The sequence below is a fragment of the Meriones unguiculatus genome, chromosome 4, assembly GCF_030254825.1.
Source record: "Meriones unguiculatus strain TT.TT164.6M chromosome 4, Bangor_MerUng_6.1, whole genome shotgun sequence".
NCBI classification, from domain to species: Eukaryota; Metazoa; Chordata; class Mammalia; order Rodentia; family Muridae; genus Meriones; species Meriones unguiculatus.
Genome location: NC_083352.1, coordinates 115,474,474 through 115,498,460, shown reverse-complemented (window position 1 = coordinate 115,498,460; position 23,987 = coordinate 115,474,474). Strand labels below are relative to the sequence as shown.

Genomic DNA, 23,987 nt, shown 5'->3' with positions numbered 1-23,987 from the left:
CATGTCCTTTATCTTCCCAGACAGAATTGTCTCAATGCGAAGCAAGAGCAAAACCAGGATAAAAAAGCCAAAAACTTTAATTTCCAACATGAGCTATGTGGTCATGAACACAATGCAATATGACCCACTCCAACTCAGAGGCCCCCAAATCCATCCCTCCCTGAAGGACCAGGCTGTTCCTGTTCCCCGAGAGGACGCAGGGAAAGGTGGGTAGATGGGGGGAGGCTCCCATTCCGAGAACTCTGGGGTCCCACCTTCCTGCCACCTGCCACCTTGCAGGAGGGCACAAAGGGCTCAGAGGTCAGACCAATGTTTGCTTCCAGCCTGTACCCAGCCCGCACGGGCTCTCTTGCTGAAATGAAAAACCCTTGGGGCTTGCCATGTAAGCTTGTAGAAATCCTCTGCCCTGTTCTGCACACACAGGCCTTTTTGGAGGGCCAAGAGAGCCATTGCAGGGACAGGAAGGGGGTCCAAGGCTTTGGGCCTGGTGTGGCGCTGTTGCTCAATAAATAAATGCAGGTGACCTTGCCTGGCGCAACAGCTCTGCCTTGGGACAGTGGGGCCCCCGTGTTGTTTCTCAAGAGGCTCCTGCCTTAACGAACCCAATGGTGAATCGCTTGGAAACAGAATAACTACCTCAACTATGTGCTTACATGCCTGTGCCGTGGACCAGTGGAGCTGCTGCTGTCAGAGCCAGAACTTCGGCAAGCACCACCCTCTCGGGACCTCCTCCTTTCCCTTCTGAAAATGGGACTGACTATACAAGCCTCCCTTCAGTTGCTATTCGGAGCTCTTGTGGGGGTCAGAGTACAAGCACAGTGGGGGGGGCGGCTTGTGGGAAGCGCTATGGAGAGTGGTGCTATCGCACCTGAAAGTTAGAGAGGACTTCCCTGAGCCCCAACTCTACGAGCCCAAAAGGGAGCTTGTCTCTTTCACCCACTCCCAGGGAGAGGTAATGACCCAGAACAAAAGGCCACGAGCAAGTCCTTCAGCTCAAGATCACTGGGGAGACTGACCGACCGCCCAGGAGATCCCAGCCAACCCGGCACCACCCCACTCCCTTTCTCCCAACCAAAGCCCAGAAAAGGCATGAGCAGGAAGAGAGAAAGTCAAGCAGGGCAGTGCCACCTGTGCTTAGAAGCCAGAAATGATGATGGTGATGAGCGGTGGTCTCTCTGCTGCAGCTCCCAGCCTGTCCCCCAAAGCATATTGCTGCTGACAGGCCTTAACCCAAAACACTTCCTGCTGTGGCCTGGGTTTCTGAACCTCTCAGATGGGCTCCAGTTTGTCCTGCCATAATTTGGAGCCACCAGGAGGCTCCAAAGAAAAGAAGCAGAAGGGATGAGAAGTGGTGGTCCCCCTTCATCCTGCCCTGGCTCCAGCTCAGCATGAGACATGAAAGGGAGGACCTAGGTGGAAAGGGCACTGGGCACACCAATGACCCCAGATGGGTCTTCTCCGACAGGGCCTTGGTATCTTCCTTCCTTCCTTCCTTCCTTCCTTCCTTCCTTCCTTCCTTCCTTTCTCTTTCTTTCTTTCTTTCTTTTCCTTCCTTCCTTCCTTTCTTTCTTTCTTTCTTTTCCTTCCTTCCTTCCTTCCTTCCTTCCTTTCTTTCTTTCTTTCTTTCTTTCTTTTCCTTCCTTCCTTCCTTCCTTCCTTTCTTTCTTTCTTTCTTTCTTTCTTTTCCTTCCTTCCTTCCTTTCTCTTTCTTTCTTTCTTTCTTTCTTTTCCTTCCTTCCTTCCTTCTTTCTTTCTTTTCCTTCCTTTCTTTCTTTCTTTCTTTCTTTCTTTCTTTTCCTTCCTTCTTTCTTTCTTTCTTTCTTTTCCTTCCTTCCTTCCTTTCTTTCTTTCTTTCTTTCTTTCTTTCTTTCTTTTCCTTCCTTTCTTCCTTTCTTTCTTTCTTTCTTTCTTTCTTTCTTTCTTTTCCTTCCTTCCTCTTTCTTTCTTTCTTTCTTTCTTTCTTTTCTTTCCTTCCTTCCTTCCTTTCTTTCTTTCTTTCTTTCCTTCTAAAATGCAAATGGACTAAATATCCAAAGGCCCTTCCCTTCAGAATGCAGAAGCATTCTGGGTAAGAAAAATGGAGATGCCCCTTTACATGGCAGCCCTATACATGACCTCTGTCCAAAGTGGGGGGGTAAAAAGAAACATCCCTAGAGACAGCACCAGAAAGGCCCCCCAACTCTCCCCTCCCTACTCTCCACACGGTAGAGTCTGAGTTGACAGAGGGTCTGTCAGCAGTGGGAGCAGGCTGGGCTTGGTGGTCCCCAGAGCTAATGATGAAAAGTGCTCCCCCTCCCCAAGCACTGTCCAGTCCTTTGGTGAGGACGGATATGGCTCCCACACCCAGTGGTCACAGCCCCTTGGAAGTGGGGCACACGCTAACAATGATACAGAGAAATGGGGCTCCAGCCCCTGACTCTACCCCTCCAGGAGGTGAGCGAGATTTCACAGAACAGACAAGAAAATCACGGAGGGGGCCTCACTGACCACCCCCACGCTGTTGTTATTGCTTTGGAGCCAAGTGCTCCTTCATGCTATCATGTTCTCTCTCTCTCCCTCTTTCTCTCTCTCTCTCTCTCTCTCTCTCTCTCTCTCTCTCTCTCTCTCTCCCAGACAAACCAGAGCTGAGCCCCTCCCCTCTGGTTATGACAGCCAGGCTCTGTCTCACCCTGAACAACCATAGCAGTGACAGCCTGGGAGGGAAGGTACCCTCTTGGCTCAAAATATTCCAAATGGTGAGTAATAACCTAATAGCAGAGATATCATACCAGTCGGGGGGGAAAAAAGGGTGATGGCTAGTTGTGAGCCTCAAATGGGAGCTCCTCCAGAGCCCTGCCCCATTGTCCAGGAGGCTTGCCCCTCCACAGTCCCGAGGCCACTCTGAAGACCAGTTGGAAGGGCCTGTCCACAGCTCCTTCCCTGTGTAGTGCCAACAGCTGTGTGTGGAGCTGCCAGACCTGGATGAGAACCCTGAAGGGCACTCAGGGCTCAGCCAGGCTGGGAATGGGGAGCATTCTCAAGCGGAAGGGATCCCTGGTAGAACCAGGAACAAGGTTGGCATTCAACAGAGCCCTGGCATCCTTGGTGGAAAATGACACCCTCTAGTGTAGTCCAGGCCCCTCTGCAAGGCCCAGCAATCCTAGGAGTGCATCCTTTAAAAAAAATAATCAATGCCAAGGGTATTACCCCAGAATGCTGAGTACAATGGACAGTTTGGGCTATAGCCCTATAAGGGAGGAGAGAAGGCAAGGAAGAGAAGATGGAAGGGCTGGCCTTTGGGGAGCCTGGCAGCCCATCCAGCCCAGGCTAGAGAGAGAGTCTGTAATCTTCTGGAATGTACTGGGGTCTCCCCTATACCCCCCAGCCTGGGGCTTGCAAATAAGACTACATCTGCGCTAACAGGCCTCAGGCGTGAACGCTAACTACCCAGATGACCTGGACTACGCCCTACACAGCAGGGATTAAGTGAAGAGGAGTGAAGGGCTGCTGGGTGCCTCCCAGGAGGGGTGACGGAAATGTGCTTCTATAGGGGCCAGTGTCCTCCCTCGCATGCAAAAGGGCTCCTGCAGGCCCAAGGGAGGGCCACAGGAAGGCAGCTACCCAGGCCTCATTGGAGCCTCTAATTCTTACACTCACGGCTCTGCAGGCCTCCACTTGTACCGCCATCTCTCCTTGAGCCAAAGTGATGAGGCTGGGCAGTGGCTTCTGCCCTTCATACAGGATGGTTTATTTAAAAAGACTAAAATGGGAGGGGCTCTAATGCCTCCCCAGGACCCCTGGCCCAGAGGCCGAGGGATTAACAAGATGACCTTTGATCTCATCCAACAAGGAGGGGTTCTCCTGTTTGGGAAACCCTTACCTTGGTACCGCTAGACTTAATCCAAGCTTTCTTCAGAGCTCCACTCCCACTACCCCCCACATGTGAAAGTTGCTCTGTGTGTGCAGGGCTCTGGAAACTCAGGTCCCCACAGTCCTCTACCATATCACAGATGACAACGCCCTTTCCAGTCCACCAAGAGCTCCAGACCAGCTTGCTGCAAGGACCCCTGGGGATCTATGCCAGGTCTCAGGTGCCTCCTCCTTTCCTTGGATCTCTGCTGGCCCCCAATTCCTAGAGCTCATGGCAGAGGGGCAGGCAGGCAGAGGGGCAGGAGGGGATGGATGGGTGGACTCAGACAGGCTGCGGCAAAGCTCCTTCCACGGGCAGGCAGAGGGAGACCCACACTCCCCTTCAACTGGGGAGCTCAGGCCCCCCGGGAGCTGGCTCCGGATCCTTGCACACTGCCCCATCAGCTCTGGGGCAGGAGTAGCTGCCTGAACCCGGTGCCGCAGGAAAGACACTTGCTGGTAATTGGCACCATGGAGATGGCCGGCTTGGTTCTGGACTTGGCTCTGGGCAGCGAGCATCCAAGGAGGCAAAAGGGGGATAAGTGGGGTGGGGTAGGGCAGGACAGTGGTTTGCTCTGCCACCTCAGTCTTTCTCTGGCTATAGCTGCGCCCACCAGGTCAAAACCGGCCAAGTCAAAAGTGTAGCCAACCCACTGGGAGAGGGAAGGTCTCAGGGGTAGGAGGTGAAGGAGGAGTGAGGAGGGGCCCAAGGGGGGCAGGTCTCCCCATTCTGCTTCCCCACTGTGGGGAAGAACCCCATCCTCCAATGTCCAATGTGCCCCTGGGCCTGGGGTCCCAGGTCAGGGCTGGGTGGTCTCCAGGCCATCTCGGGGGGAGCCCCTCCCCATCTCTGGCATTAAGATCGCTCGCCACATGGCCCCACGGTGCTCTCGAGGGACAGCTGGGATGCCTGCCGGAGCAGGGGGCCTGTGGCTGGGTCCACCATGGAGGAGGTGGGGAAGAGCTTGTACCAGCCCACAGCCAGCGTGGTCAAGTCCAGTTCCTCCAGCAGCACTCGGGCCACACCCATGAACTGCTTCCGCTCCATCCGACCATAGTTTCCCCATACAATCACCTGCAGGGCAAAAAAAGCAAGCAAGCAAACAAACAAAAAACATGCTTGCTTACATCTTGCAGCTGGTGAAGTGCCTGCCCAGACCCTGGCACAGACCCTGGGTTTGATTCCCAACACCACACAGGCGCCAGGTCCAAGAGAGGCACGCAGACATATGTGCAGGCAAAACACCCATACACACAAAGGTAAGAATAAAAATAGATAAATGCTGGTCCCAGTCACTCTTAGGCCCCGACCCAGAGCCTGGGGCCCCTCAGCCAATGCAGCTGAGTTGTGTAGAGTCCACCTCTTTAAAATTCATGCAGGAGGGCCCAGAAAGATGGCTTAGCAGGTAAGCAGCCTGCTGCCAAGCCTGCTGACCTAAGTTCAGGGCTGGAACCCACACAGTGGGAGGTGAGAACGGACTCCCATGAGACATCATTGGACCTCAACATGCGTGCCACGGCATGTGTGCCCGCCAGTTCCAAATAAATACAACATTATAAAGATCACTCAAGTCTCACCACGTTTCTCTGGCCCTAATGTCCCTATTACTGCCAACCTGTACCTTGGCTTTCTTGCTCTCTTGCCCTCGCTGTCCCTTCCTCCACATGGTCCCTTCTCTGAACGAAAGCCTTGAAGGATCTGCAGCATGATCTCTCTCCCTGCTTCCCACCTCCCCCAACCCCTGCCAACCCTGACAGGGAGCCTCAGAACCTCAGAACCCCACACAGAGAGTTCCCATAAAGTGGAAATTCCAGTGCACAGTTATCTTCCTTCCTTGAGCCAATCTTTCTCTGTAGGGTCTTCCTGGTCTCTTGGTCAGCAACCTCTTGGAGCAGCCGCAGGGTCCTCATGTGCTGTCCTGCACCTCAGCTTTTAGCTCTGCCCTCCGCTATGAAGGTGGGCTGGCTTTACAAAGCCTAGAGGCTTAGGGGAGGCCCCAGCCATCCAGGATGTCACTGACTGCTTGCTTGCTTCTTGATTTTAATCTTTTTAGAAGATTGGTTTTTATTTTATGTGTGCAGCTGCATGGGTGTGTGTGTGTGTGTGTGTGTGTGTGTGTGTGTGTGTACGAGTACTGCTGCCTCCAGGGGCTGGCAGAGGGCACTGGATCCCTGCAGCTGGAGTTATAGATGGTTGTGGGTTCTGGGAACTGAGCTTGGGTCCTCTGGAAGAGCTGTAATTGCTCTTAACTGAGCCATCTCTGCAGCACACACACACACACACATTTGTATTGTTAGCTTGTGTGTGCACATGCACAAATATGTGCAAGCACACATGAAGTGCTCACGAATGGCATCCACAAGGAGGTAAGAGGACACATCTGGGGAATTGGTTCATTCCTTCCTCCAGGGATGAAACACCCAAGACTCATGCGGAACCAAACTCATAGTGACACAGGAAGCTGCATGTGTAAGTCGGCTCCAGTGCTTCAGTTCCCCTGGATGCAGCCCTTGAGAGACCCTGTCCCCAAGTAACACACACACACACACACACACACACACACACACACACCTCCCTTACCTGCAGGACTTTGCCCTGGGGACTCTCAGGAAACAGAAGCACCTGGTTGTACAGCGGGTCCAGTGACTTTCGGGCCACTTTGGTCTTCTTCTTGGCAATGCAGACACCATTCTCCAGCAGGTAGGCCTTGATGTAGGCAGCTAGGAACAGAGGGCAGAAGGCTGGGTTCTAGGATGTTCCTTCAAGTCCTGGCTAATAGGTGTGACTGAGAGGGGTCAATTCACCTACTTGTGGGGGGCAGAGAACCCCCAGGAGTATAGGGAGGGGCCACAAGGAGGGTGGGCAGCATGTGCAGCCATGTCTGGGTGGGCGCCATATGAGGTCACGTCTGGCCGAGCCCTCTTTCCTTCTAGTGGTCCTCATTGCCTCCTCCTTCCTTTGTTTAGTGTCTCTTCCCCCGGTCTGAGACTTGCCTACCATGCTATCCTTGCGAGTTCATCATTTGCTGACCTCTCCACAAGTGCTTTCTGAGCCCCACTATGTGCCAAGTACTCTACCAGTACCAGGGAATAATGATAAACAAGAAAGATGTCTTTCTCTCTCCAAGAAGTTCTGTCTCTCAGCTGTCCCCACACCTGGCAGTGACTTGGAGCCTGGCTTGGCCGTCAGTCCCCGAGCCTGGATGATGTCCACCTCCAGCTGACCATTCCGTTCCTGCAGGCCAATCTCCACATCCCCTGCAAGAGACAACAGTAGAAAGTGGCTCAGAAGCTCCAGCAGGGCCCTGCTGTTCCTCTACAGCCAATCCTGGCCCAAACAAGAGCACATTAAGTCTGAGAGCTAGAGCTTGGATGCTGCAGAGGTAGGCACTGCAGAAGGCCGGACTGTGTGGTCCAGGCTCCAAGCCAGGGGCTTAGAGCATGGAGCCAACAGGCAAGGGTAAGGAGGGAGGGGCACAGGGCTTCAAATGCTTACCCATGGGTGTGGTCGCCAGGGTCTGGCGGCCCACAAACTGTGCTGGCCCCATGCTTCCCAGGAAGTCACTGAACTGAGCATCTGAGGCCAGGCAGACTCCTCCATAGTTTAGGCTGCAAGAAGAAGAAGATGCGGTGATCTTTTTGTTTGTTTGTTGTTTTTTTGAGCTAGGGTTTCTCTGTGCAGCCCTAGCTGTTCTGAAACCTACTCTGTAGACCAGGCTGGCTTGCCTCTGCCTCCCGAGTGCTGGGATTAAAGGTATGTGCCACCGTGCCCAGCCTCTATGGTGAGCTTCATCCACACCCACCACTGACTTGTACCACACATGCTGATTTAATTGTCCAGGGTAGCTGTAGGGACCCTAACGAGATGATTTTGGCAGGTGCTACTACAAAAGGCTTAATGCCTTGATACTCCAAGAGTGGTCCAGGGATTAGCAGCATCAGATACACCTGGGGCTGGCTAGAATCACATCACGCATGATGCCCTCTGCCTGGTGGCTAGACTAGAGTCAGCAGTTTAATGTGAGGCCACCTCAAGATAAGGCCTGGACTATTGATGCCCTGTACATCAGCCTTCGACCCCAACAGGTACTGCTGTGGCTGTTTGGCTCCCAATAACCGTTTCTCCTTCCTTTGGCAATAAAATCTCCAATTTCCTTTAGGGAGAACTAGCTCTCAGGACACTTTTTTTTCCTTGGCTGTGGCCCGGCACAGGGCAGACACATGGCTCAGTTTAGTTAATGGATTCTGATATGGAAGCTTTTATGAACTGTGGGGGCCATGACACTCTTGTTTCCCGTCAGACGTGGGCCTGAGATGGCCCAGGGATGAAGGAAGCCACTATCAGACTGGGAATGTCATGTAGGCTTCTGAATCAAGCTTTGCCTAATACCGTTATCTCCTTTTGAATACATAAGTCGAGGACAGCTACTATTATTACTTTGCTTAAACCAGTTTTAGCTAGTTTCCCTCCCTGCTTTACCTACAACCTTCCCTTTCCCACCTCTAACCTGGGACTGGCGACCCTCTCCTCCCCTCTCCAGGATCTCTTAAAGTATGGAGATGAAGTGCTCAACACTCTAACAGATCTTTATCTGTAGGAACATGGTATCTGCAACCCATGTTCTCACCTCATCCTCACCTGACCATGGGAGGTTGACTGTTTCTTTAAAACAACAACAACAAACAAACAAAGCACAAACCACTCTTTTCTACCATTAGTCACACGGGGAACGTTTGCTCAGCAAGAATGGAGACCTCTATCCTCGGGCAGAGATGATGGATCTGAGGCCAGACGCCTCAGCTGAGCCAGCTCACTCAACCACTCTGGGAATTAAAGGGAGACCCCCAGAGGGCTAGATTGGTGCTGGATGCCCTCACCAAGAGCTGAAGACTGCTGGTTCTTGGGTCAGGACTGCTTGGATCATCCCTCGACCATGGGAGATAAGCAGCTCAGACAGCAGCTTCCCTTCCCATGTAAGCAATGGGCAGAGCCACAGCAGGCATAGGACTCCACATCCATTCCTAGGCTTCCCTACTGCCCCTGGGGTCCTCCATTCAAAGGTAGCAGGGTGTCTGCAGGTCGCTTTACAAGAGGGGTGGCCCAGCTAGCCCAATTCATAGACTGAGACTCAGCTTTGTGACTTTTAAGCTGTAAATCTAAGAAACAGAAAGACAGGAACAAAAATGGTACAGTCCTGCCCAGAAAACAAACAACACACACACACACACACACACACACACACACACACACACACACAGACACACACACACAAAGCTCCAGTCCTGAGAGCCAGAGGGAGTCTGGTGAGGATGGAGTGAACTGAGATCTGTATTCCCAGGTGAGCTGGGGTGCTGAAGGACCACAGAAAACCCCAGATATGCTGTGGTGATCTGAAAGCAGCCTTACACCACCTTTCCCAGAAAGTGGAGCCAAGGAAGGGGCACAATGCCTGTAGAAATGGCTGCCTTTGAATCTTCAAGTGACCCTGGGACGGTCTCCAAGGCCCCACCTGTCCCTCCATAGCCATGATACTGAAGTTGCATGTACAAAAATTGAGAAAAAGATCCGTGGAGGCTGACGGCCTGCTAAAGGAAGGTGGCTGAGAGCAAAGAAATGACGGCTAAGGAGCAGGCAGCAATGGCCACATGCTGGAAGACACTGGAATGATGGATGATGCCCATGGACCACACAGCCTTCCTCCATGGTCTCAGCAGCACAGCGATGACAGTCATCACTGATCACCTTGCAAGGATACAGACATCTCAGCCAGCGCTTAGATGATTCGGTCATTCGCCAAATGCACATCCCTGGCACTGTTCTGGGCCTAGATCACATCAGAGAACAAGGCAGACAGCCATTTCTGCCCTCACAGGTACATAACAAAAAATAGTGTGGGCTGGAGAGATGGCTCTGTGGTGAAGATCGCTGGCTGCTCTTGCAAGGACCCGGGTTTCATTCCCAGCACCACATGGTGGCTCACAGCTGTCTGTAACTCCAGTTTCTGGGGTCTGATGCTGTCTTCTGACCTCTGTGGTCACCAGGCGCACACACAGTACACATATATTTGTCCGGATGAAACATGAATACACATAAGTAAATAAATAAACATATCTAAAAATAATATAAATGATATACCATGAAACAAGGTGGCAAATGCTATAGAAAGAAAGAGAACATTGGAGTATGTGGTATGCTTGCTTCAGACAGTGAGTTCAATGTCTGTGCTTTCTCCATCTTATTAAGCCAGTTGTCCCTTGGTACCCATGATGGATTGATTCCAATTCCAGAACCCTTAGAGATACCAAAACCCACAGATGCTCAAGTTCTTCCTATAAGATGGATGTATTGATAGCGTTTGCATCGACCTACGCATGTCCCCTGACGCTCTTTAAGTCATGGCTAGGTTGCATAAGGCACCTTCCACAATGCCATTGCACATGATAAAGTAAATAGTTGTTATGCTGTGTTGTTCAGGAACAATGACATGAAAACTTCATACATGTGCAGCACAGAAATGACGGATGCAGATCTTCCTCAGATATTTTTGAGTCAAAGCTGGTTCAGTCCATAGATACAACTCATGGATGCCAAGAGCAGGATGTATTTTGGCCGGGCCTGTTTTAGCAGTTTACATGAATTCTCTCCTCGCGTGTGCTGCCAAAGGTCTAAGGCACTCGCTATACGCGTTAATGCATTTGGGCTTTAAAGTCCCCGGTCCCATTTTAGATCACTGGAGAGAGTAGTAACTATTCAAACCACACAGGCAGCGCCTTCTGGCTAACCCCATCCTTCCAGCATGGGATTAGCATCCTTTGCACTCTCGGCTACCCTCTCTCACGTGTGTGGGCAGGAAGGGAGCCCCTAAGGGTTAACCTCTTCCTTCTCACCCCAGAAACAACATCCAGCTGTTGACATCTGGGAGTGGGCTGCAGCTGGAACAACTCAATCACACATCTTCTACAGCCTCCTCAAGCTTCGGCTGCCTGATGGGGGACCGGGGCCCTCGGCATGACCTCTGCCCTTTATTAGCCACTGCCCTTCCTATCAGATTTCTTCCTGATTCCAGTGTTGATTTCTGGGGTGGCCTCCACCTGAGTCTTTGGGTCAGCTTCAGAAAGACAGGCAGCTAAGCAGGCAAACTCCTGTAGTTGTTATTTTCATTCATCAGTAGCGTATGTATGTATGTATGTATGTATGTATGTATGTATGTATATTTAGAAAAAGTACAAAAAAAAAAAAAAACCCGCTCACTTAAATGTTTGGAGATTAAAATGTGTATTTACCATTCTTATAAAACCAAAGACCTTTAGTTACTTGCACTAAGACTGACCCTAGAGTGACAGCTGAGATGTGGGCTTTGCTCTGTGACCCTGGGTCTCTCCACTCTACCTTTCCAGCACTCAGAAGGCTCCAAGATCTATTCTGTAAGAAGGATATGGGCTCTAAGACTGAGAGGGATGGGAAGGTAGTGGAGCCTTGCAGGTTCCAAGGCAAGAAGGGAGCCCAGTCCTCCCCCTACTCCAGCAGAAACTAGGCCTTCTGCAGCCAAAATTGAAAGTTTCCTCCATCCTCTTCACTGCCTGCTCCTTGATTCCTGGTGGAGTGCGAGCAGACAATGGGGAATTGGCAGGCCTGGTAATTAGCGGTAATTGTTTCTAATATCTGGGCGGCTGCCTGATTTCCCATCCCAGGGTGCCTCGCTGGCTGCCAAGGCACCAAGCTGCCACCCCGAGCTAGCAAAAGCAACATCCACAGAGCAAGAGGCACAGTGTGCCTTGCCTCTCCCAGCCAGGGGACCAACTCTGCCAGAGGTCATGCTTCACGTTAGGGTTTCTCCTGGAGGTGTGGAGAAGGCAGTCTACGAAGGCAGTCTACTGGGTCTACGTATACCTCCCTTGCCGTGAGCCTGTCAGGGACTTCCTGCAAGTCGCTACTGTCTCCACTCTTCAGTTGGCGATCTCGATCTGTGAACAAGATCACTCTGCCCGTACACAGCGTGCCTGTGCAATGTTGGCTGTAAATGTCTGCAGGAGCTGTTAGCAAAGGGGCGTGAGAGAGCTTGCGACTAGAGCATGGCACACGCATGCTAATGCATAGAACAGTCCTTGAAGGCGGCAGGAGCTCAGTAAATGTTCCCTGCCAGACTCTCAGACTCTTGGAATAAATGATAACAATTAAGATTTGTGGCATGATATATGAGAGAGACTGTGTGTGTGTGTGTGTGTGTGACACACACTGGAGCGTGCGCTCACACATGGAACCACAGTGTATGTAAGATGGAGGACAACTTGCAGGAGTAGGCCATTTTCCTGTGAGCCCTGGGAATTGAACTCAGGTTGTCAGGCTTGACCGCAAGTGATTTCACGGGGCCATCTTTCCGGTCCCCACCTCTCTGGGCTACAGTATCGAATGACAGTGAAGAGTACCCGTCTTGCTGAATTGCTGGGTAGCACGGATAGGATAACACAGGTCCACACCGAGACGCTCCTAAACCTATCATTGCAAGGACACCATGGCCGCCAGTCCCTACTGCCCAGCCTGGCACAGTCTCCTCCCTTTTATTTGGCATTTAATGGCTATTCCCTTTCTGGCATAGTGGTCTCTGGATGCCTGGGACCAGGCATGCTCCATGGGAGTGGGGGAAGGCCTGCAGTTCCTCCTGGGGACAGTGTCACACAGGCAGAGGCAGAGCCTGGGAGCAGGGTGACATTGTTCCGCTGGCCCCTTTATTTTGTTTTAATGGTGAAATGAGATTTCCTGCGACTCAAATCCTATTACTTTCATTTGTGGGGCACAATCCATTTGTCTTTTGTAATTAACCTCCGAGCTTAGCTTGGACCCTGTGTTCTTGGTGGCTAAAGCAATAACTGGGTAATTTACAGGTTTGCCTCCGTTCTCTTTTCCAGTTGGATCACCCAACTTAATGGCACCAGAAATTAAAAGGCTGTACAGCCCTCATGGCGCTTGCAGGCCGTGATTCTGAAAGGTTCTGGAAGTCCATTCTCCTGTCCATCTGTTCACTACCCACTGCCTGCTCTGTGCACGTCCGGCCATCCAGTCACCTCCCCCACAGAGTCACCTCACTTACAGTGTAGCAATTCTGCTATAAGGCAAAATTTGCAGTCCTATAAATGACTGAGGAGTAAAATAGAATAAAATAAAATCCTGCAATGAAGATCAGAAGTTATGAAGAAAATGGGTCAGTGTCACACAAAAAGGTGTGTGTGTGTAGGGTCGGGGAGACAAGGACCCTAGAAAATATGGTATAGGGTTTAATACATATTAAATGGTGGAGAAGTGCTGAGGTATTATAACAAATATGGTGCTTTACCTTGACGAGCTGAAGATGGTTACCCTCTGTGATTTGTTATGAAGTAGTAGAGAGGGCTGGCTGGAACCAGGTAGGGAAATTATACCAGAGCAGATCTTACCAGCTGGTAAACTGAGGTTGCCTCTGTCATTGGCAATGTGTGAATTCCTAGGTGAAAACAGCTTTTCTGTGTTCACCTTCCACCGCTCATAGACAAATCCCTGCTTGACTGAGCAAACATGGAATCCATGAGAAGCTAAAATTGTTCCCTAATATTTCAGTCATGTTGGAATAATTCTAGTTTTCAAATCAAGCACTGTAGCAGAATTGACTGTGGGCTAGGAGACATTGGACCACAAGATCTAGACTCTAAGTCTCAAGCAGTCAAGATTTTTCCAAGTCTGCCCTTCCCTGAGAATGGGGTTCCTATATGGAGCCAAAGATTTGCTTTTCAATTGTCAATAATTTGTCATGAGCCAAGCCTGCTACTATTCAACGATTAATGCTAACTCATTTAATCCAACATCTTTATAAAATGTCATAAAACTTAGCATAAATATCTATTGTAGAGAAGGGTAAGGTGAGACACAGTATTCCAACAGAGACTACGTGGCTAAAAAGTGATCTGGGATTCGAACCCTGGTTGTCTGGCTCCAGCATCCAGCTTCTGAACCATTAGAAGACACAGCTGAGACCTCCCTATCATGCCCACGGTATTGATTCCCAGGATTCTCTTGGATATCAGACCTCATGGGTGCTCAGCTTCCTTTAAACAAGATGCTGTATTTGCATATAAGCTATGAGCATTCTCCTGTAGACTTTAAATCACGTCTAGATTGCTAATAGTGTCTAACACTATGTAAATACCTGATCTCACTATTTATCTGGTTTAGGAGGAAATGACAAGAAGAAATGTATGCATGCTGTACATCTTCAGCACGGACACAACTTTCCATCGGATATTTTCTCCATGATTGTCTGAACCATGGCTGCGGAAGCCCCAGAAAGCAAACGCTAATGGTACTGTCCCCGTGTTCCCAGAGCAGAACATGGGGGTCCACAGTTCAAGTGCTGGGGTCAGGCAGGCCAGAGGTCACATCCTGCCTCTGCTGCTTGCTAGCCGTGGATATCCATGGTTTGTCTTTCTGGGTCTTGATTTTCTTTCTAGCAAAACAGGAAGAAGTAACTCTGAGTATTACATGAGATAAATTCCTGAGAGCAGAGCCTGACACAGCCAAATGCTCAGCAAAGCCTAGTGCTTATAAAACAAGAAAAACCAAACTTCTTTCTCTTAGCCCGTGAATACATTGTCCACTAGTCTCAATGACTCGGCCAAAGAGCACAGGTTGGGGGGGGGAGGCACATGCAGACGGATTCTTGTATCTGCTGATCTCCTGGGCCTTTTGTGACTGTGCAAACCTGAGCCTGGGTTGTGATGACCCTGTCATGAGCTCACATCTACTCTCTCTGGCCGTGGTCAGAGTGACCCAGACAGCTCAGGACAACAAAAGCCAGAAGGAAAGTGCAGCTGGGACTGGAAGCCAGCTCTGGGAGTTACCAGGTCACGGAGATTTGAAGTCCCTGGCTTTTGTGAGACGTAAGGGGACAGCGAGGACTGAAAGGAGCAGAATGCATAGCTGTTCCTGTCCTACACATCTAGCCATCCAAACCTGAGAACGCCGAATGTGGGCCAGCTACGGAGGCACTGAACTCAGTGTCTAGTGGGACAGACAGGTTCGTGGGCTACAATTACAGTAGACAGTGGAGAGTGCCGTGGTCAGAGAGGCCAGCGTTGTGCAAGCCACTTATCTAGCCAGAGAAATGGTTGACTTGTGAGCCATTCCATCTCTCCTGCCCATGCCCAGAGCAGACATTACTAATAAACTTCAGCACCCAGGGCAGGCCTGAATTTGGTTCCATAATTCTCCTCAACACAGCACTCCTGGGGGGGAGTCTCCACCAATCAACATGGCATCGGCGTATGAGCTGAAGCAACATGCTAGTTCTTCAGTGAGATCTACAGGAGTGGGTCAGAGGGTGAAGAGGAGTAGGGATGAGAGTGCAGGTAGAGGAGCCATGTATGCTGAGACATGAGGCAAGACAGTGGCATGTAGAAGGCTCAGGAAGGCGAACTACAGAAGCTGGGAGAGGTCACAGAAGTAAATGCAGCCCGACAGACTATCGAGTCTGGACCAAAGATGAGACTTGCCAATATCCAGGCAAGAGCAATGGGAAACGGGTGGCTCAGGAGACAATTAGAACGGGCAAATCGCTGTAGGTTAGGTAAGGACTAAAGAGAGGGGGGTAGTCTACAGTGTTTCTGGCTTGGGTGGCTGGGAGGTTGGGGGTCCTGGTCCCTCAGTGTGGTAGGCTCTACTGAGCCATCTGCCCCTTCTGGGGCCATCCCTGTGTGCCTCTGCCCATGTTTCTCTGGACCCTGAAGAATTTCTCTATTCCCTCGACCTGTGAGCAGCAGTCACCTGCTGAGAGGTGGCACTCTGGAGACTGCTCTTCAGGTTCCCTTTTAGGACTGAGCTGCCCCTGGGGGAGACTGTCACCATAAGGCACCCCTGTTAAATGCCTCCCCTGTCCAGTCTCTCACATTGTTTTCCAGAACCCTGCCTCAAGTAAACGCCTTCCAACTGAATTCACATGTGAGGTCTGAGGCAATTTCTTGGTTCTGAGAAACCCCAAAACAAGGCAGGCAGGCAGACAGAAAGCATTTAGTGGCTGGAGGCAGGGGTGTGGGGTGTGGGGTGGTGAGGTGTGGTGTGGTGTGGTATGTGTGTGCATGCACGCTCACACGCATGTATTATAGGTATATGTGCAGGTAGGTGTGTGTAGATGTGTGCATGTGGTATAGGTGTATGTGGATAGGGGTGTGTGGTGTGTGTGTGTGTGTGTGTGCATGCATGTGTGCATAAGTGCGTGTGTGTGTGTGTGTGTGTGTGTGTGTGTATGTGTGTGTAGGTGCAGGTATGGGTGTTGGTGTGTGTGTGTGGGTACTATCTGTAGGACCCTTTCTTTAGGGCCCTTGAACTCTAGCCTGTGCCCTTTGTCTGAGTGAGATGGCTCTGCTCTCACTCTAGCCCTTCTACCCTAAACAAACAAATCTCCAATTTGGGGTGAGGCAGAAAGAGGCTCCAGAAAAGGAAGTTCTTTCTAAGCTCCAGAAGATAATACGTGACCTGGAGAGAAGGAAGACGGAGGGACTTCGTGTCCTTGGTGGCACTGCCGGCCTACCAGAATCATCTGCCTCCGGAAATATTCGTGGGCGTGACGATTAAATGAGAGGAGTAGAGGGTAATTGGGCAGATGCATGGATAGAAATCCAGCTCAGCGCCTGCCCTGCCCTGTGACCTTGGGCAAGTGGGGCTGTTAGCATTCGTACCACCATCCAGCTGTTGTGGGGATTAAATGAGTCAACAAAGGCCAAAGCCTTGGCACAGTGTCTGCACAAAGCTCTCTACAGCTCGCACATGCCTGCGGTGGCCATTTAGCCGGGGCATCTTGACAACGTGCATACAAACCAGCTGGGGATCAGTGCCGTGCAGATTCTGACTCCATGGGTGCGGACAGGGCCTGAGATTCTGTATTTCTCACGGGCACTCAGGGGATGTTGCTGGACTGCGGTTCACACTTTGAACGGCAAGGGATGGAGCCCCTACCCACTGACATTTTGCCACCCGGAGCCCACAGCGTATTCACTGGCAGAGGTCTAAGCTGCATGAACTTCTCTACCTTGAGACCCGGCTGGGATCATGGCCACCATCTTCATCCCTGCCTTCTGTATCTGTTTCTGGCTGATGGGCCGGCGCCCTACAGTGGAAGCTCCTGAGGGCATAATTTCCATGGTGGCCAGCCCAGCTGTCCGCCATGCTACAGGTGCCTAATTACACGTGTTGACACAGAAACCCATGTGGGAGGCCTCTCTGCCTTTACATGCCTGGTAACGGGTGCCCAGCGGCCCACCCCCGCAGTGCCAGGGACGGCAGCCTTGTGCGGCTCCTCAAGTGAGGCTGGCTTCCTGTGAGCATCTGCTGGGCTGGCAAGAGTCCAAGAGGTGGGGTGAGGGGAGGGCGCTCACACCCCTTCCTGTTTTAGAGCCTGGCAGCTGGGTCTAACCAGCCCTCCAAATACCTAAGGAACAGAGGAGGATGACCAAGCCTGAACAGTCCTCTGTCTCCTTTCCACCCGAGGGGGCTGGGTGAGCTGGCAGCACCTGGCTGGCCTCCGACAAGACTGAATCCCTTCTAGATCTGTAGAGATTGGTATTTCTAGGGTGGCTAACTGGGTTGGCAATGCCACCAAGAACTCGAAGTCCCTTCCAACTATCTCCTTTTGGACTTGGCATATGGCATGTAAAGTATTCACGTATTTATTATCTTCTGGCCCCACTGCTGGAACCAGTATTTTCCAGACATCTGACCTTTCCTCAGTTTGGCTCAACCTCCCCAAACTTTTAATGGCCACTACAGCCAATACCTGCTCTGCGCTCACTCACACTCTAGGATGGCTCACCCTATCTGCTGGGAGTTAATTGACCCAAAACAACAAAAACACACAGCTCGCAGTGGCTGAATTAACAATAAACAACACTAGCAGTGATCACCGTCAGTGCCAGCCTTGTGCTGGTCACTGTTCTGGTGCTTCCCACTCACCCCCACTACTGTTCTCTCTGCTGCCCCCTCCATTACTGCCCCCTTTCTACAATGGAGAAACTGGGCTCAGGGAGGAGGTACCCTTCCCAAAGCTGCATGGCTACTAAGAAGCATGAACCACAGGCCAGGGCTGCCCGGCTGCCGAGTCTGTTTGACCCTGTGTGTACCGCAGCTGGATTCCGTGGTCCCTGTAGGTGTACTCAGCCAACAACGCCCAGAGCCCCTTTCCGCCCACGAGCAGGCAGGCCTCTCTTCTTCCTCAGGATATTCTCATACTATGCTTCCCCTGCGGGAGCGCTGTGATGGACCGAGCCCTGCTTTTTCTCCTCCATGATTCAGGACGGCAGCTTTGATGTCTCTGCTACCACCTAGGGCACCACGCTGCTTCCACGGGACCTGGTTCCTTTAATCTCCTGAGGCCAACATGATGTCTTCTGGTATAGAGATCACAGAGGGACCAAGGACAGACACCAAATGTGCCAGGGGCAGGGACAAGACGAGGCCTCAGGCAGCCTGAATGGGACTGGCACCTGTGAGAAGGAAGGCATTTCTCCCAGGTGCCTAGATAATGTCCCCAAAGCTTGGCTCCTTAGTCAAGTGTCTTAGTGCAGGCCATTGCCCTCCTCCTTCTCCCCCTTCTCCTGTTCCTCCTCCACTCCTTTCCACTATCCACCTCTCTTTCCTCCTACAGGAAAGTCTCCCTTGAGGTGGGTGGGACAGCAGCTCTGCCAAGCCCAGGCCATTCATAAGACTGGAGATGCCCACTACGAGAGGGGTGAGGGTGGGGGGTGACAAGGCTTCTAGCCAGCAGGAGCCCAGCTGAGAGGCAGAGGCTGAATTCCATCCCACCCCAGTGGCTGGGGTCAGCACCCAGTCCCCAGCCGGTGTAACCCAGCAAAACCTCTGTGAAGACACAATGCTCTGTTTCCTGCCTTATCCAATAGTACTGACATTAACTTCCCCAAGTCTCAGTTTCCAGCCCATGTAATGACAGGGAATGTGACACCCTCAAGTTCTTTCCTTGCCTCAGAGGACAATTGGAAAAGTGAGGCAATGTGGTCGTGAGCTCCAGCTGGGAGTCAGAATTCCTGAATTCCAGATGTGTGGCTGTGTGGCCCAATGCACGGTCCAGAAACTCTCAGAGTGACCTGTAGAGTATGGACTTATTCTGAATCTAAGATTCTTAGCCAGGAACTCACGGATGGGTGTGAGGGGTGTGAGAAGAGTAGATTTGTGTGACTTGGGGGGAGGGGCAGGCACACTCGCATGTGTCCTCACCAGAGGAGGCAAACCCCAGGACTTCCCCTGGTTTTCTAAGGGCCCCATGAAGGTGAAAAGCCCCTAGCCTAGACAGGAGTTCCTCCAGAAGGCTGGAAAGCTCCCTGCCAGACACGCTGATTTTGTGGCTGGGGCGCAGAGACTTGCCCTCTGCATTTGTGACACGTCCCCAGATTCCTGGGGTGCAGACCTCAGCATGACCATCTCGACACTTGATCAAGCCCTAGTTTGTATTTTTAAAACCTAAGGAGATTTAAAAAAACTAAAGGAAAGAAAACAATAACAACATGTTATTGGACCCCAGTGGCTCCTTTCTGCGGGTTATCTACCAACGCTGGTATACAGTAGGTGCCAAACACTGTCCTGTGTTCATTATACATATTAACTCAGGATTACGTGGATTATAAATGCTTAATCCTCACAACACCTGAGTCTTAGGCTTGCGTCTCTCCTGACGCTGTGACACAAGGCACCTAAGTAAGAAGGGTTGATTTCAGCTCACAGTTCAAGGGTCCTGCCCACCACAGCAGGAAGTCAGCCACGCCCACAATCCGGAAGCATAGGGTTCCTAGTGCTCAGCTGGCTTTTTCTCCCTTTTTTTACAGTCAGGGTCTAACTGTACAATCCCAATTGTCTTGGAGCTCTGTAGAGGTCAGGCTGGCCTCAAACTCATAAAAAGTCTTCCTGTCTCTGCCTCCCAAGCACCGCAAGTCAAGGCATGTGCTACCAAGCCTGGCCTTGGCTTTCTCCTTTTTTATGCATTCTAGGACCTACCCCCAAAGGAATGGTGCTGCCCACTTTGCATGTGGGTCTCCCCAACTCGGTGAACCCAACTACTCTAACACTTGCAGGCAGCCCAGGCGCTAAATAATTCCTTACAGGTGTGCCTGGAGGCCTGTCTCCCAGGTGATTCTGGGAGATACCCTGTACAATCGACAGCTAAGATTAACCGTCATGATCCCAGGGTGTTTGACGCCATGGCCTCATTTTACAGATACGGAAACTGGAGTTCAAGAATGTGCCCTGTTCACAGTCACACAGATCCAAAGTGATTGGGACGAAGCATAAAACCTAGGGCTTGCACTGGAGGATCAGGCAACATCCCGCCAGCCCAAGGAACCAGGCTTCTTGCGGAGCTCGCTCAGTCTCAAACCCTGAGGAGATTGGGAGCAGGAAGTCTGCAGGCACCACACTTACTTGCCCTCCGAGCCATAGCTGTTCATGCTGTCCTCGATGGACTCATGGCTGGCTTGGCGCAGTGTCCGGCTGGGCATCTCCACGGCTAGTCCTGTCTCTGTGCTCCTCTGGATGGCTCCCTTCAGCCTCCGGCTGTCTGCTGTTGATCACGGGGCCCAAGAGAGATGGGGAAAGACACGGGGAGCAGAAGGGGCAGAAAAAGACGTTGCCTCGTTAGCATTTCAGAAGCTGATGCCAGCCAGGCTTCAGCCCTAACCCGGCCACCAATGTCCTTGACCCTGTTGGCTCTCCTGTGCCCGCTTTCCCTGGGGCACATGCTGCTCTTCAGTCACCCAGCACACAGCACCCTCTCCAGCTTCGTTAACTGCTAGGCTTTATTTACACGCTTCCTCCCCTGCAGTTTTCTCCAGTTGCCCCCGTGTCCTCTACAGAGGCCATCTTATACACTTACTAGGAGTCATACTCTTCAGGCGATCTGCAAGGTCAGTGCCAGAGCGACTAACTCTGTGGGTGGCACCCTGCCACGGTGTGGGCGCTGTCTTGTTCACTATGGAACTCCTAGCAGTATCTCCAGCCCTTACCACTAGACTCTACTAGCACCCCAGTACAGCCGTGCCAGCCAAAACGTCTCCAGGCATTGCCAACTATTCTCTAGAGAATAGATTCACCCTCACCGACGACTACTAAGACCCCTGGCTTTGAAAGCACATGGCTGGACTCAAATCCTGACTGCCTTTCCCATCGGCTAGAGAGTGCAGGGATCTCCATCTGTTAATCTGTGAAATGGGTTATTGAGAGACAAAAATGGCCTTTGTGCTTGGAATCCCTTCCCAACAGGTCTTTCCTTTGCCTCCATCTTGTGATACAATGCTCTCTCCCTGAAGGCCTCCTGCCAACCCCTGTCAGCCCAGCGGTTCCACAGCCAACCCCTCTGCCTAAGAGCCTGTTCTCCGTTTCCTCCGGGTGCTGACTGCCCAGTGCAGTACCCGTGTTGACTCTCTATTGGCCAGCTTCCACAAAGATGTGTTTACCAGTGAGGGGCCTCTGAACCAAGAACAGTGGTTAAGGTCACCGGGAGTGTTCAACCCGTGACTGTTGCACAAACCATGGTGTCCCAAGTACTCTGTAAGGTTGGGGTTCCTGTTCTCCCTGCTTCAGTGTTGAGGGCAGTGGTACAGGTTCACAGAGCCAGTGAGGGGGAGCAGGAGTATACCCCGAGAAGGTCTCTCTCAGAGCCCCTAGCCCTGATAATTCATGGTAAACCTTACCTGTCCAACAGAGATGGCTCACTGTGGGTGGGGCAGATTCTTAACGAGACCTTTTCCCACAATCCCTTGGAATCTGGAGATAGGCTGGAGACCGCACAGACTTCATCAGTGCTCACTGACTGACCCACTGAGGAACACAGCCGTGTGAACCGCATCCTCCTGTGGCGGCCACATGGTCCCCGCCACCTCCAGCCTCCTCTGCTGGCCTCTACCATTGATTGCTATGATGGTATCATGGCCTCTCGACTGAGAGTCTCAGCTGCATGCGTGGAGAGCTATCAAAGCTGTGTGTGTTTGCCCAAGTATGCGCTCACATGTTCCTGCCTCCTAGCTGCCCGTGGACTCAGAGAAACACACATGAATATACACACAGAGAACCAGGGAGTCTAAATGTCTGTTTGTGCTCCCACCTGGGGCTAGCTGCTGTCTGTGTGTCTGAGGGCATCTAGGTGGTGTGTAGCTGTGTCATCTGGTGTCCGTGTGCGACTCTGTGGGTCTCTAGCCACCGCTTGACGTGTGGCTGAGGGCAACTGGGTACACCAGATGTTCATCCTTAAGGAGTCCACGCCCACCCCCTGGAGGAGGCACACGGAGGAGGCAGCAATGTGCACCTCTCTGCTTGTCACCCAGTGTCTGCACCCCCGACGGAAGTGTGCTCCTGTCTGTCCGCATCCATTTTTTCTAACCTGCTTCCCTCTAGCCGGCCATCCCCACTCTCACTTCTGTGTTGTCCCCACTCATATGAGGCACAGAGGCAGGGACAGATCCAGAAACATTCAGAAGTGGGACAAATGTCCCTTTTGCATGTGAATACTTGAAAACAAGGGCAGTCATGCATGGGAACAAACAACCCCTCTCCGAAGCTTCAGACTCTTTGACCTGTCGACATCCTTCTGACCTCCCCATCCCTGAACCCTGTGCTCTGCCCAATGTCACTGTCACAGAGCCAAGCATGACAAACAGCTCAATCTCCAAAGCTGAGGAAGCCAGCGTGTATTTTATGTCTGTGACAGCCTGTAGCCCTCAAGGAACCTCACACTCAGGTTCCTGGGCCCCATGCCAGCTGGATTTAGTACACAGGGAGCCTGGCTCTTTAGGAGGATGGCCCAGGTTATGACCATAAAGACAGACTGCTCGCTCATGGAGGTGGGAAGGGGTTAATGATGGGATGTTTGCCACCAGGCCTGGCACACAGTAGATGCTACTCAGAAGTGGCTATCACCTCTAGAGAGAGAGGGTGACCTCATGACACTTCCCAGTTTTCCCTTCCGAGCTGTCTTGCTGATGTTTTTTCATAGCCACGCTGCATTCTCCCACCTGAAGACTTGCGGTGTGTACCCAAACACACACAGACTGCTCATCATCTGACCTCAGCTACCTAGCCCTTCCATCAGTCAGCTCTTGCTGATGCTGTCTTGGGCTCTTATTCCCAAGGAGGAGGGTGTCCCTCCTCTGGGAGTGAGGGAGATCAAAATCCAGAAGAGATTAGCTTCCAGTCTAATCCTGATAAGGATCACGCCAGGATGGGTGGGTTATATAGCAGGAAAGTTGAGAAAGCGTAGACACAGTCAGTATAGATTCAGGGACAATCATCCCCTACATAGACAATGGGGACAAAAGTGTCACCACATGGTAGATTAAGCATGGAGGAGGCTTCCCAGAGGTGTGGACACTAGGCAAAGGGCTGTTACCATCACGAACAATTACTGTTGTGGGGCTCAGAGTTTGTGTTCTGTAAACTCTGGGTACAAAAAGTGAAACCGACTACCTCAAGGCTGGCCACCCTGATGTATGATAAACTGAATACCCCATTTCTTTCACGAGGCGTTCATCTTTGCTGCACCCCAAACTCAAACTACAGTTTGCTTTTTCTCCCACGGGGTTCTAAGACTCCCCCCTTCCAATTTATTTGAGGGAGGGGAGAAGGAGACAATAGAGAAGAACAGCAATGACTTAGGACTAGAAGATGGAGCTGAAGCGGCATGGTCCCTGACCCCGTGACCTCCCTGTTGAGAGGTGATGCTGACACGCAGATGGCCAGTGTTGGATGGCAGGAAAGCTGAGTGCTGGAGGAGATTTAGTGAACACACCTGTGGTAGTCAACAGACATGGGGACTCACTTTATCCACTGAGCCAGAGTTATGAACTCCCTCTTCCCTTGATACCTTTGATAGTGAATTCTACTGGATCTCCGCCTGCCTCTGGCCATGTCCTTTGCTGTTCACAGCCTCACTGGCTTCTACACTAGGCCCTTACCATCCATGCACTTTGGGGGTATCTCCCCCCTCCCCACCCAAATGAGCCCTACACTCTGGTCACAGTCCCTAAGCCTGTGCTTACTGCAACTGCATTCTATCACCACGTGGAAGAGAAGCAGGCTCCCT

The 23,987-nt window shown here is 51.6% G+C and overlaps 1 protein-coding gene across 2 annotated transcripts in view; it reads right to left on the bottom strand.

Moving 5' to 3' along the window:
* Nucleotides 1-59: 59 nt before the first annotated feature.
* Rims4 (regulating synaptic membrane exocytosis 4) overlaps nt 60-23,987 on the bottom strand; it is a 59,495-nt gene continuing 35,567 nt past the window's right edge. The window contains exons 2-6 of one of the 2 annotated variants that reach the window (XM_021636333.2): nt 20,336-20,474; nt 7,385-7,497; nt 7,045-7,146; nt 6,470-6,609; nt 60-4,963 (exon numbers count right to left, since the gene is read on the bottom strand). In XM_021636333.2, the coding sequence (XP_021492008.1) occupies nt 4,745-4,963; nt 6,470-6,609; nt 7,045-7,146; nt 7,385-7,497; nt 20,336-20,474 (713 nt within the window). In that variant the 3' untranslated portion in view covers nt 60-4,744. The remainder of the gene's footprint in view (nt 4,964-6,469; nt 6,610-7,044; nt 7,147-7,384; nt 7,498-20,335; nt 20,475-23,987) is intronic. The other variant, XM_021636334.2, reaches the window with a different exon arrangement.